The following is a 14,385-nucleotide window of genomic DNA, read 5'->3' as shown; positions in this document are numbered from 1 at the left end:
CAATTGGCTGCCTCTACAGCGATTCTGTGTGGTGTTTGGGCCGGAACCAACCGACTCCACTAGGCAGAGGCAGAGTTGGAGCTTAGGCTCGAAGGCCGACGGAGACAGGTGAAGCATGGGGGCCACTTCCCCATGTTTGGTATTGTAAATTTACACAGGGGCTTGGGGAAGTTCTGCTCGCGCTCGCTCGCTCTCTCTCTCTCTCTCTCTCTCTCTCTCTCTCTCTCTCTCTCTCTCACACACACACACACACACACACACACACACACACACACAGAGGTGTGCTGTGTTTACCATGCACTCGGTGCGTGGTCAGATGTATTCCTGGCAGCAGAGGGCATCCACCATGATCTGCGTGAGTGGTGAGAACTTAACACAGCAAGAGCCGTGGGGCTGCACTGACGGCTGACAGCGAGTGACCTATTCTCTGCGGAGGGACATATACCGAGTAAACAGATGTGATGTAATAACACGTACCCCGACACTGACTCCCCCTTAGCCGAATCCCCAATGGCCCCGAAGGGGTTGAAGGATGACCGAGGACAGGTGGAAGAAGACATCAAATGCAGTTAACAAATACTTCATGCACGTCACACGCATGCTTCGTACATGGATGACTACGCTTATGTTCAGGTTTCAAACTACTGAAGGAATTCTGGTGTTCAATCTTTAAATTTCTGCGATAAAATTGCTTGGTCAGAATAAATGCTGTTTCTCGGACTGATTCTATGAAGCCATAACGAATTGCATTTCTGATTTAAATAGATGGACACATTTATTATGCACAGATTGCCCATGTGTACTTGGGCCCAATTCCGAGTGTTTTGTCTACTGGTGTGTCTGTAAAGACATGAGTTGTCAAGTCTTTACCGCCTGTTGTAATTGTAGTACCTTGTGGGATTTTTGAATATCTGCTGGATTAGTTCCCATCACATCAGTGGCTTTCATGTTTAGTTTTATTCCTGGGTTTTCTCACTTGTGTTTTGATGTTAACTTTGAAATCAATTTATCTAGCTCCAGGAAACACACACACACACACACACACACACACACACACACACATTTTGACTCAGTCTGTTGGAGAATATAAGCTTTCTTATCATTCGTTCAAAGCTCGCCCACCCCCCATAAATATTTTAAAGAGTTCTTCATTTCCGTTTTCATATTTCTTGTTAAGGCCTTGGGTATGTTATCTTTTTTGTTACTGTTATAATTGGTATCTTCTCTTCCATTATGCATCTTCTAACTAGAATATAACCTGATTTTGTCATGTTTTATCCAGACTGTAATGAGTTTCCTTAGTGTTCGTGGTAGTTTCACATTTTTCTCCTGGGGGTTCTGGATGTGCTCCAAGTCTTCTTTACAGCAGGAGAGAGTCTGAACGTCTCTTGCCCATTGCCTTGGATGGTTCTCTTGTAAGGCTGTAGTGGAAGGAGCAGGACATAAAGAGACACCTTCCCATGACCCTAAATTTAGCAGAAATGCACCCAGTGCCACCCACTAAGGAAAGGCTAGCTTTTAGACTGAGGTATATATATCTTATTATCCATTGACTACTATCTTTATTTACTGGAATAGGGTTTTGAATTTGTTAAAAGACTTTTCATTAATCTTATTCTCCTTGGTAAAGCAAAAATAGTATATCTATGGGTTTTCTAATATTTAATCATCCTTACATTACCGGACTAAATCCTACTTAATTACAATGTACTATTTTAAAAAATAAAGTTGAATTCTGTTTGTTAATCTTTCACTAAGGTTTTTGAATTCATAAGTTGGATTGCCTCAAACTTCCCTTTCTGCGTGATCAGATTTACGTCCTCTGTACGTGTGCCGCTGGGAGCAGGGATACTCCCCCCCCCACCCAGCCGTGTCTGGAACAGTGTGGGCAGCACTGGGACGATCCTGCAGTGGAAGGTTTGGTGTGATTCCCAAGGAAACCATCTCAGCCAAGTCTTTTACTGGGAGGGAGAAGTTCTTTCTTAAGTTTCTCCATTTCATCCATGGAATTTGGCCTATTTAAACCTTCTATCTCTACTGGGATTAGTTTTGGTAAATTATGTTTTTCCTAAAAAGTGATAGTTTTCATCTAGAAGTATTTACATCGAGTTGTACATTTCTTATGATTTCTTAATTTCTCTGTTTGATGGGTATTCTCCCCATGATTTCTTGTTTTGTGCATTTTTAGTCTCATTTTATGATTAGGTTTGTGATTTCTTTTTCCTACTTTTTTTTTTTTCCAAAATCAGATTTTTTAAAATGTTAGTTTGAATGTTTTTCTGGTGTTTGGCTCATTGACTTCTGCTTTTATTTTTTTAGTTCCTTCCATGTGCCTACTCTCAGCTCATGTTTCCCAATTTTTGAACTGGAATTTTAAGTATTTAACAACTCTGTGGTATCAATAGTTCTAAGTATTTATAACGGCGCCTTTTCCCCCGGGCCTGGACTCTAGACTTAGACGTGTGTTTGTGTGGCCGGCCTTTCTAGAGACACTACGTTCAGTTTGAACTTCTCCTGTCACCCTGCCACCTGTCATTTCAACAAGGCCACTCTGTCTGCACTCTGGGTAGGAAGATAGATGGAGTACTTCCAGGATGCTTGCTTTGTAAATATTTAATATCTTATCCAATCTCAGGTGCCGGAGCACTCAGCCAAGGCATCCACTCTCCCTGGGCTCCCACCCTTCTGTGGTGAGGCCAGCTCTGCCTCCCTGGGTGTGGCCCTAGCTCAGCCCCTTCCTGACCCTGCATTGGTCTGGATGGTGGCCCTCAGCTCACTCGGGTTTCCCGGGAACCTGAGAGGCTGAGCTGGGCAGGGACAGAGGCATGCAGCATGAGGAGGTGGAGGTGGGGGCCCCGGTCTCATAACATTGGCAGGATAACCAGTATGGTCACAAGGACACTGACGACAGCCCTCAGAGTGGAGGAGAGGGCGGGGAGGGGCTGCGGAGGTGGGGGGGTGTATTCCACCTGATGATGGATCCATGTTGAGAAATAGGAGACTCGGGCATAAACTGCAGGATACATAGGGAACATGCAACCGCGGCCCCAGCTCACTATTCCAATTTGCACCCAGATGTGGTTAAATTCACAGACGAGTGGACCCCCAGAGTCACCCTGGAAGAAAAGAGGAGTTTCCTGTGAACCTAGAGACAGGGCCTCCTGCATGAGGATGGCCCACTGCTCACCCTGCAGGGCAGGCCCAGAGCCCCTTCACTCCACAACCCCAGCTTGCCAGTGTCTGGCCCTGCTACAGGCTAACAGGGCAGGTGCCACAGGGTGACAGTCAGCATGCACAGCCCCCAAGAAGGCACAGAGCCATGGGCTGCTCCGCTGGCACTGGAGTCTATGGGGTACTGGGCACTGACTGGGGCCTGCGTCCCATCTGCACATAAGCTACCTTGAGGTTTCCTGCCCAGCCTATGGCTGCATGTCCTGCAGGCTCCCAAGTCCTGCAGGGGCCACCCACATACTCAGTATAAGTGTCCACAGTGGCTTAAAGCAGATGAACACGTGAAAGCCCTGGGCTTGGCTCCCTGTCCCACAGTGGGACGCACCTCGCACACGGTCTTCAAATTCCTGGGGTCCCCAGCACACATCATGTCTGGCAGAAGGTATGTGTATCCATAGAACACCTGGCACAGGGAAAATTGGATCAGAGGCAGCTGCACCTCCTGCAGGTAGTCCGAGGTGTCACCTGTCAGAAAGAAGCCAGGCCCAGTGAGAGGTCCTCCCAAGCCTGCTCCCCAGGACATGCCCACCCAACCCCGAGCCCTGGTGGGCTTACCCAACAGCTTCTTCTCTTGCCCTTGCCCTCCACTGCTCCCCTCTCTGCACCGGGACTCAGGCTTTGGTCAATGAAGTGTGAATATAAACAGGATGTGAAACTTTCTAAGAGAGGGAGAAGAGCCATGACCTGTTCGAGCCCATTCCTTTCCCACTGCTGCAGCTTGAGTGCAAATAGCTCCATCAGCTCAGTACCTGGTAGACTTTGGGACTGACATCGTTATACAAGAAAGAAATCCCTGAGATTTGTGGGGTGTCACCCCTGTGTCCTCTCTATGCTGAGGAATATGGTAGTTAGTCCCAGAAACCTTGAACTTTCCTACAATGTGTGAGTGGGTCCCATGGCTCCAAGCCAGCTTGATGGAAGGAGTGGGCCCCGCTGGCCGAAGACCTTCTGACCAGGGTCAAAGAGGGGTTGTATTTGGGGAATCAGTTTCAGAGCTGATGGAGCTGACACATGTTTACCTTGAGGGGAAGAGACAGAAAGCAGAATGTCAGCAGTGTCTGTGGTTGCTGCTGGCTGTGTTGGCAAGGTGATAGCAGGAAAAGAAGCACAGAAGAATTAGATGGTGCCCACAGGAATGCAGAACAGTAGTGAGTCCCTGGACTCAGGGTACCGTGCTGGAAGAGGCCACCCCACAAAATGCAGTTAGGAAACTACTCTGAATTCAACCACCAAGCCAGCTACAAATCTGCCTGAGGCCATCCACTGTGGCCATGGGGGGTGAGGGAGGATGGGTAATGAGAATGGGCCTGCCCTCTCTCCATAAGCAAGAGGTAAATGCGTCCACATAGGAGGCACTCATTCTCCCACCTGACACAAGACAGGGTAGGGCTGTGGTCCCTGAGAAAAGAGGACAAGCAAGATCTGCAAGGGCCCCACTTCCTGCCTGGGCACTTTCCAGGTGTGAAGTACAAAGAGGAGCACAGGCATCTGGAGTTTGCAAGGTCATGCCAGAAGGAGGATGCTCCATAAAGAAAGAGCTCCAGAAGCACTCAGGGTCCACAGTCTGCTGCTGGACTCTGAGCCAGTTCTGCAGAAGGTATAATTCCACAAGGAGGGCAGAGGGTGGCCCAGGTTGGAGCTGGGAGGTTGAGTTCCAACCAGCCAAGAGTGGAGAGTCTCAAGGGATACCAAGGACACTGGGGGAGACAGAGTAGAGTTGCAGGGAAGTAACCCAGTCATGGTCAAATGGATGCCAAAGCCACACAAAACCAAGCCGATAGAGGACCATAGTGATGAGCTTGGCACAAGTTGTTTCACCTTTGATAGGGCACAAAGGAATAGGTATAAGACAGACATGGATGGGAAGAAGTCAGCTGTAATTTCAATGAGTTCTTCAATGCTGGAAGCGTGCTAGCTCAAGATAATGGGAAACCATAGGAGAGAGGTTTGCAGCCACAGGGAGTCTTTCCCTGGGTCTCCTCCACTCCTCGTGAGAAATCCTGGGAGTAGAGCAGGGACCAGAGAGCAGTGCGGGTGTTCAGGAGATGCCAGCTGCCACTGGGCACCCAGAAAACACAGCCTGCTTCCCTTCTTGCATGGAGCAGAAGCCTCCCATCAGTGGGGACACTATATACTCCTGCACCAGGGCCTGGCACAGGCCCACTGCTCTGGAGGAAGGGCAGAAACAAGACCTGTGCCCTGAAAAGACTCTGGGCCCAAGAACTGTACCAGTACCAGAGGTCTGCCTGTTCTGCCTGCTACTGCACACACAGAGTCAGCTGCCACGAAGGCAAGAAGATAGAACAATTGCAGACATTTATATACCTCTGTCACACCACAAAATACATGAAGTGAAACCCCGCAAAACTGAAGGGAGAAATATACAGTTCTACAATAATGGCTGGAGATGTCAGTACCCCACTCTTAATAATAGCAAAAACAACCAGACAGAAGACAAAGAGAGGACTTTAACAACACAATAAATCAGCTAGCTCTAACAGACATTTACAGAGCACTCCACTCAACAACAACATACCTATTTTCTCCAGTGCATGCGGGGCATTTTCTAGGATAGACCATATATCAGCCCACACATTAAGTCTTTTTAGATTTTAAAAGATAGGACAAAAGCTTCACAACATTGGACTTGGCAATGATTTCCTGATTATGACACCAAAAGCACAGGCAACAAAATAATTATTCAAATTAATATCTAAAATATATGGAGAACTCCTAAAATTCAACAACCACAGAACAACTAACCTGATTCAAAATAGGCAAAGGACTTTAATAGATATTTATTCAAAGAAGCTACAAATAGCTAATAAGGTTGTGAAAAGGTGCTCAACATCAATCATTAGGGAAAAGCAAATAAATGCCATGAGATAGCTACTGTCAAAAAAAAAAAAAAACAGAAAACGACAAGTGTTGATGAGGAGCAACTGAAATCCTGTGCACTGTTGGTGTGGATGCAAAATGGTATAGCCACTGTTTTCACAGTATGGAGCTTCCTCAAAAAATTAAAAATAGAATTACCATTTCATCCAGCAGTTCCACTTCTGGTTACATACCCAAAAGATCTGATAGCGAGGCCTTGAAGAGATATTTGCACGCCCAGGTTCATAGCAGTATTATTCACTTAGCTAAAACATGGAAGCAAACCAAATGTCCACTGACCAGTAAATAGATTACCAAAATATGGCATACACATACTATGAAATATTAATCAGCCTTCGAGAGCAAGGAATTTCTGTAACATGTTACAAGGATGAATCTTGAAGTTCTTGTGCTAAGTGCAATAAACCAGTCACAAAAAGACAAATACTGTGTGATTCCACTTATATGAGATTTTAGAGTAGTCAAAATCATAAAGACAGAAAGTGTGTAATGGTGGTTGCCAGAGTTGGTGGGGAGGGAAATGGGATTTATTGTTTAATGGGTATAGAATTTCAGAATTACAAGATAACAAGAATTTTAGAGATAACTGCAACTAATATAAAATAATACTGAATGTCAACTCTAATTAAAAAATAAAAATTAAAAAAATAATTCTAGCGATTGCTGGTGGTGATGGCTACACAATAATGTGAATATAATTAATACCACTGAACTGTATACTTAAGTGGTTGAGATGTAAATTTTATGTTATGTGTATTTTAACACAATAAAAAAAAGCGGGTAGGGGAGGGAAGCTTTAAAGCAAGCCAGAGGATTGAGGTGGGGCAGGTCCACGAAGTAGATACAAGTTACTGTTAATGTTCCAATTTCTCCGTTTGGTGTGTACATGGGTGTATATCACACTGTTACAAACAAACATAAAAGAGCACCATGGATGAACCAGTGACGAATGTTTCCTTAGAACCCAAAATTGGGATGAATCCAGCTCTGTGCCCCTAAGGGCCAAAGAAAGAGACAGAGCAGACATGTGAAATGTCACTGATCCCTGAGGAGGAGAGTGGGTGGGGTCAGTTCTGGGAAGGGATGCTGGAATGAGAGCCCCTGGGAGGGCGGGTATGATCCGAACCTATAGAAACAGTGGATGTGCATCCTCCCTCCTTGCACTGTCATAGACACTGGGGTCCAGACACTTTTAAGATTAAACTGGGGGACAAGTATTGTTGCTAGGAGGTGAGTGATCTCGGTTTCAGAGTGACCTGAATTTGGGCTTTGAGTCAATTGTTTCCTGAATGTAGTTAAAAATGAGACTATTGAAAATGATGTTTGAGGGTTACTGAATATTTAAAGGAGCATTAATGCCCATATAATATGCAGAAGTAAAATACCGAACGCTAGCATAAGGAGCCGAGGGGGAAATGGACTGTGTAAAGTGTGTTCACATCATATATTAAGGGGTAAACTACCAAATCAGGGGACATAACTTTATTCATGGATCCAGTTCTCTATGGCTTCCCACATCTCTGCCCTTTGCCATGTGTCTCTGCAGTTGGGAGGTGGGATGGTCTCGTTTTCCTAGTCCTCGGGCCTGAATTTTGCCACATGACATGCTTTGTTGGGATGGATTTGAGCAGACTTGTTGCAAACAGAGGCTTGAAAAGTGTTGTGTTCCTCCACCACTGCCATGGACATCGCCCCTGCTGGACAATGGGAGACACATGCATCAGAGTCTGGCGAGCCAGCTCAATCTATCACAGGCTGCTCAAACCACGTGGGCTAACAAATGAATGCCTGGTTTTTATATTTCATGGTAATGCAATGTTACGGTGGTAATAGATAAAACACAGAACTCAGTACCTAGAAATTGGGGGTTTCCATAAAAATAACAAAAAATATGGCATCGGTTTTGGGACCTAGTGAATAAAAAAATGAAAAGAAAATTGACTGAGGAGGTTGGGAACATGGCGGCCCATGTTACGAAATGGCAAACCCATTGCCAGTGGTAATCTGGAAGATAGAAAATGTACTTCATGAATTTGAGAAACGTGGCAAGATAACTTCCAGGCAGAATAAAATGTGCCAATTCTTGAGCAGAGGATGGACGGTGTATAAAAAAGACAGGATCAGCAAACCTCCCGTAAGGGACTGGGCTCTACAGGCTGATTCATCTCTGTAGCAGGTACGCAGTACTGGCGCTGGAGCAGAACAGCCACAGACAATATACACCTGCATGAGTGTGCTCGCGTTCAAATAAAAATTTAGTTATGGATGGAGAACTTCGAGGTTTATATAATTTTCATGTTTCATGAAATCTTTTGGTTTTCTGTCAACTATTTTAAAAATATGAAAACCATCACAAACTTGCGAGCAACACAGAAAGCATTGAGCGGAATGTGGCCTATGGGCCCTACTTTGCTCGCTGATTCCTGTAAGAGAGGCTGTGTTCTCTGAATTGGAGATGAAATTGCTTGGTCTCAATCAAGGGTGTGGCTGTCAGCATCTCTGTGAAAACCTTGAAAGAAGATGGTGCCTAGTAGATGTTTCTTGCTGGACAAAAGGGACTCTAGAACTCTAGGGTCCCATAGTGCCCTAACTAACCAGAGAGGTGGTGATTGAATTTCAAGATGCAGATCTCAAAAGAATGGGGGCTGTGGCTTGGGAAACTCAGAAAGTTGTTTAAAGACATGTAAAAGTGTAATCTGTAAAAGGTAGTGAGATGTTCAAAATGGTGAAAGGTCTCTGGGCCTCCAGCATAGGCTGGGAAAGTTACTCAATGCAGGATTTTTCAAGGCTCTTTTAAGAAATAGCCAAGAAGGATGCCTTAGAGGATAGTGCCAAGAACCATAGAAAACAGTGAGTCATTCAAATCTTGGCAGGTTTATTGTAGAAACTGGGGAACTGATTTTAAATTCGCATGGAAATACAAAAGACCCCAAATGCCCGTGATGATCCCAAAGATGAGAAACAACTGTGGGGGATGTGTATCACCAGACTCATTATATAGCTACAGTGCTTTGGCACCACACGGACCCCAGCAACAGGATAGGAGACCCACACACATATGATCACACACGTTTGACAAAGGTGCTGATACACTTCAGTGGGGAAAGGAGGTCTTATCGACGAATGCTGCTGGACAAAGTGGATATATATATATGGAAAAAAGTGATCCTTATTTTTTTCCTCACATCACATGCAAAAAATTAATTTTGATATATCCTGTAAATAAATGTAAAAATTTAATTCATAATGCTTCTAGAATAAATAGAAAAAAAATCATCATCATGACTTTACAGGAGAGAAATCTTCATAAACATGATACAAAAGGCCCTATGTATAAAAGGGAGAACATGATAAATTGGACTTTGTCAAAATTAAAAACTTTTTCCAATTAAAGAACATATTAAGAAATTTAAAAAGCCAAGCCATAGTCTAGCAGAGAATATGTCAAAGTAGGTGTATCCAGAATATATAAAGAACTCCTACAAATTATAAAACCTCAAGAAGCTATCACTACACAATGATCAATGCAGCTAAAGTGAAAAAGACTAACATTGTCAAGTGTCGGCCGTGATGTGGAGCGACTCATAGTCTCATACATTGCCAATCAAAATGTGAAATACACAGCCAGTGTAGAAAGCTGTTTGGCAGTTTCTAATAAAGTTAAATTTCCCCCTATTCAATAGCCAATATACTCTATTCCTAAATACATTCCCAAGAAAGACAGGTATGTGTGCTTACCAAAAGACTCGTACCATAATATTTGTTGCAGATTTAGTTACATGATTTAAAAACTGGAAATGACCTAGATGTCTGTCTACCGGAATATGGATAGAAGAAATTTTGCTATTTTCATACAATGGAACACTAAATGACATAAAGACAAAATAAACTATGGGATAAACAAAATGAGTGGCTCAAAAACAGTAGAATGAGAGAAAGAGGGAAGACAAAGGAATCCAAGCTGTATGATTTCATAAACATGAAGCTTAAGATGAGGAATATCCACTGCCAAATCAAAAATCATGAAGATTTACCTCTGTGTTTTTATCTAAAAGTTTTATAATTTTAACTCTTACACTAAGGTTGTTGATCCATTTAAATTTTTGTATATGTTGTAAAGCAGGAGTTAACTTCACTCTTATGCATGTAGATATATGGTTGTCTGACCACCATTTATTAAACAAACTTCTTTCCCCTATTGAATGAACTTGGCATCCTTGTCAAAAATCTAATGGCCATCAACGTGTGGGTTTATTTCTGGACTTCCAGTTCTATTCCATTGGTCTGCACATCTGTCCTTATGCCAGTACCATATTGTTTTCATTATTGTAACTTTGTAGTAAATTTTGACATTAGGAAGTGTGAGAACTCCAACTCCAGTATTCTTTTTTTTCACGATTGCTTTGGCTATTTAGGGTCCCTTCTAATTCAATATAATTTTGAGGATCAGCTTTTTCATTTCTGTAAAGCTTTGGAATTTTGATAGAGATCGCATTAAATATGTAGATCACTTTGGGTAGTGTTGACATCTTAACAACATTAAGTCTTCCAACCCAGGAATGTGAACTGTCTTTACATTTATTCACATCTTTTAAAATTCCTTTCAGCAATGTTTTGTAGTTTTCAGCATACATGTCTTTGACCTTCTTGGATAAATTTGTCAGTAATTTTTCTTTTGGATGTTATATATGGAATTGTTTTCTTAATTTACTTTTTCAATTGTTCATTAACATGTCCAGAAACACAACTGATTTTTGTATGCGTTAATCCTGTACTCTGCAACTTTGCTTAATTTATTATTGTTTGTAGTTTTTTTGGTGGTTTATTAGGATTTTCTATATGTAGGGTACTGTCATCTGTGGAGAGAGGTAATTCTACTTCTTCATTGTCAATTTGGAAGCCTTTTATTTCCTTTTCTTGCCTAATTTATTTGTCTAGAGTCTGGTACAAAATGGAATACCAGTGGAGAAAGTGGGCATATTATCTCCCAATCTTAGAGGTAAAGGTTCAGTCTTCCTCCACTGAGTGTGTTAGCTGTGAGTTTTTCATAAATGCCTTAACTGGGGGGAGATACAGAAGGGTAAATGAGGTAAAATATATGGTGATTGAAGGAAATTTAACTTGAGGTGCTGAACACAATGCAGTATACATATGATGTATTATTGAATCGTACACTTGAAACCTATATAATTTTATTAACCAGTGTCACCCCAATAAATTTATTAAAAAGTAAAAATAAAAATAACACATAAATGCTCTTAATCATGTTGAACTTTCCATTCTTAGTTTTCTATGTGTTTTTTTTTTTTAAATCATGAGAGGATGTCGGATCCTGTGAAATACTGTTTAAAAAATTTAATTAGTTTCAAGTATATAGTGCATTGGTTAGACATTTATATAATTTATAAAATGATCCCCCTAACTGCCCTCTCTCTCCTCTGGCTCTCCACCTAGCCATTACGTTACTGCTGACTGCCTTCCCTATGCCGTGCTCTCCATTCCCATGACCATCTATCAACTACTAATTTGTACTTTGTTAACCCTTCACCCCATTCTCCCTATCCCCCAAACCTCCTACTCTCTGTCCATCACCAGATTGTCCTTTATATTTGTGAGCCTGTTTTTGATTAGTTTGTTCTTTTTGTTCCTTAGATTCTGCATATAAGTGAAATCATATGGTATTTATTCTTCTGTCTGACTCATTTCACTCAGCATAATAACCTCTAGGTCCATCCATGTCATTGCAAATGGTAGGATTCATTTTTTTAATAGCTGAGTAATATTCCATTGTATATATGAATCATAATTTCTTTATCCAATCATCCATTGGTGGATATTTACGTTGTTTCTACATCTTGGCTATTGTAAATTGTGCTGCCATGAATATTGAGGTGCACAGATCTTTACAAAGTATTGTTTTGGTTTTCTTTGGATAAATACCCAGAAGTGCAATTGCTGGATCAAAAGGTATACTCATTATTAATTGTTTGAGAAGCCTCCAGACTGTTTTCTATAGCGGCTGTACCAATTTGCAATCCTACCAATGATGTATGAGGGTTCCCTTTTTTCTGCATCCTTGCCAACGCTTGTTCTTTGATTTATTGATGATAGCCATTCTCATAGGTATCAGGTGATATCTCATTGTGGTTTTAATTTGCATTTCTCTGATGATTAGTGATCTTGAACATCTTTTCATATGTCTATTGGCTATCTGTATTTCTTCTTTGGAGAAGTATCTGTTCAGGTCTTCTGCCCATTTTTTAATTGGATTGTTTGTTTTTTGTTGTAATTTTTGAGTTGTATGGGTTCTTTATATATTTTGGATATTAACCTCTTATTAGATGTATCATTAACAAATATCTTCTCCCAATTAGTTGGTCGTCTTTTTGTTTTGTTGATGATTTCCTTTGCCCTACAAAAAATTTTTTATGCAGCATTTGAAATGATCATGTGGGTTTTTTCCCTTTCCTTTAATGTGGTATATTATTAATTTGTGTATGTGGAACCTCCTTTGTATTCCTGGAAAAATCTCATTTTGTTGTAATATGTAATCCTTTTAGTATACTGTTGGATTCAGCTGGTATTTTGTTAAACATTTTTGCAAAAAATATATTTTTTTGTATCATAACGGATAGTGGTCTGTCATTTTCTTCTGGTTTATCTGGCTTTGGTGTCAGTGTAATGTTGGTCCCATAAAATGAATTATAAAGTGCCATCTCCTCTCCTATTTTGGGGTGCATTTGAGAAGAACTGGTGTTAATTTTTCTTTAAATGTTTGGTAGTATTCACTAGTGGAGCCTTCTGGTCCTGGCCTTTTCTTGGTTTAGAGGTTTCTGAATATTGATTCAATCTTTTCATTTGCTATAGATTTATTCAGAATTTTAACTTTTTCTTGAGTCAGATTTGGTAATTTCAGTGTTTCTAGGAATGTTTCCATTTCATGTAAGTCATCTAACTTACTGACATAGAATTATTTGGAGAATTCGCTTGTAATTATTTTTATTTCTGTAAGGCTTGTTGTGATGTTCTCATGCTTCATTACTAATTTTAGTTTTTAGTTATTTGTACCTTTTCATTTTTTTTGTAGTCAGTCTAGCTAAAGATTTCTTAATTGTGTTGATCTTTTCAAATAACTAACATTTGTTTTGTTGGCTTTACTTTTTTCTCTTATCTTTTTCATTTTTTTCTGCTCTAATCTATTATTTCCTTCCACCTGCTAGCTTTGGGTTTATTTTGCTCTTTTTCTCATAGTTCCTTAAGTCATAAAGTAAAGTTATTTATTTGAGGTCTTTCTTCTTTTTTAAATGTTGGCATTTACAACTATAAATTTCCCTCCAAGTGCCACTTTCATTGTATTCTATAAGTTTTGGTAATGTTGTATTTTTGTTTTCATTCATCTAAAAATATTTTCTAATTTAATTTCTAATTCATTCATTTAAAAATATTTTCTAATTTAATTTAAAAATATTTTCTAATTGAATTAAAAATATTTTCTAATATAATATTATCTAACTTAATTTCTAATTTAATTTCTCCTTTGATTCATTTTCTGTTTAAGAGTTGTAGCATATTTGTCAAAATAAGGAAAGTGAATTGAAAGAAGTATAATGCTAGGAGTAAAGAAATTGAATTAATATGTGCATATAGCCAAATAAGCATGCATGCATAAAATAATAGTAAAATGACTAATCTTGGTTGTATAATAACAACAAATGCTGAAAATAACATGTAAGACATATATGTTTATACTTATAAATATATAAAGCACTGTCCTTTTATTCCTTTGGGTATGTTCATGTGTACATATTAAAAACTTAAGAGAGGAGATTAAAAATTGGATATTTAACTTACAAACAGTAGAGAGCAAAAAAATAATATAAAAAATCAGTCTATTGAGAATGGAGAAAGGCAGAAAAAAAATTAAAAGAAAGTAGTAAACGAGTAGTGCAAAATAACAATTTAGAACTAAATCTACACAGGGGACTTCTGGCTGGGGCAGAGCTAATTTGTCAGCAAATCCTTTCCCTGATAAACAAGTATAAAACTGGACAAAATTGTTTAAAAAAACATTTTCGTGCTCCAGAGATCAATCAAAAGCAAAGGAAATTCGAGAGGTATTTATTTATGAATAACTGGAGGCACTTTGGTCAACGATGACAATAGTCTGTCACCTATTTGCCTGCCTGTGGCTTCAGCACCCTGACCCCTAATCCCTGCTCTGTCAATGTAGTGGTTTTACTATGGTAAACTGGCTTG

At 40.5% G+C, this 14,385-nt stretch overlaps 1 protein-coding gene across 1 annotated transcript in view; it reads right to left on the bottom strand.

Moving 5' to 3' along the window:
* Positions 1–2,861: 2,861 nt before the first annotated feature.
* Positions 2,862–14,385, bottom strand: part of PRSS38 (serine protease 38) — a 32,000-nt gene continuing 20,476 nt past the window's right edge. Inside the window, exons 4-5 of the mRNA XM_016142498.2 lie at positions 3,557–3,696; positions 2,862–3,116 (exon numbers count right to left, since the gene is read on the bottom strand). Coding sequence (XP_015997984.2) covers positions 2,862–3,116; positions 3,557–3,696 — 395 coding nt within the window. The remainder of the gene's footprint in view (positions 3,117–3,556; positions 3,697–14,385) is intronic.

Source organism: Rousettus aegyptiacus, unplaced genomic scaffold, assembly GCF_014176215.1.
Source record: "Rousettus aegyptiacus isolate mRouAeg1 unplaced genomic scaffold, mRouAeg1.p scaffold_m13_p_7, whole genome shotgun sequence".
In the NCBI taxonomy this organism is placed as follows: Eukaryota; Metazoa; Chordata; class Mammalia; order Chiroptera; family Pteropodidae; genus Rousettus; species Rousettus aegyptiacus.
The sequence above is the reverse complement of the archived record's forward strand: the minus strand, read 5'-3'. Positions and strand labels throughout refer to the sequence as shown.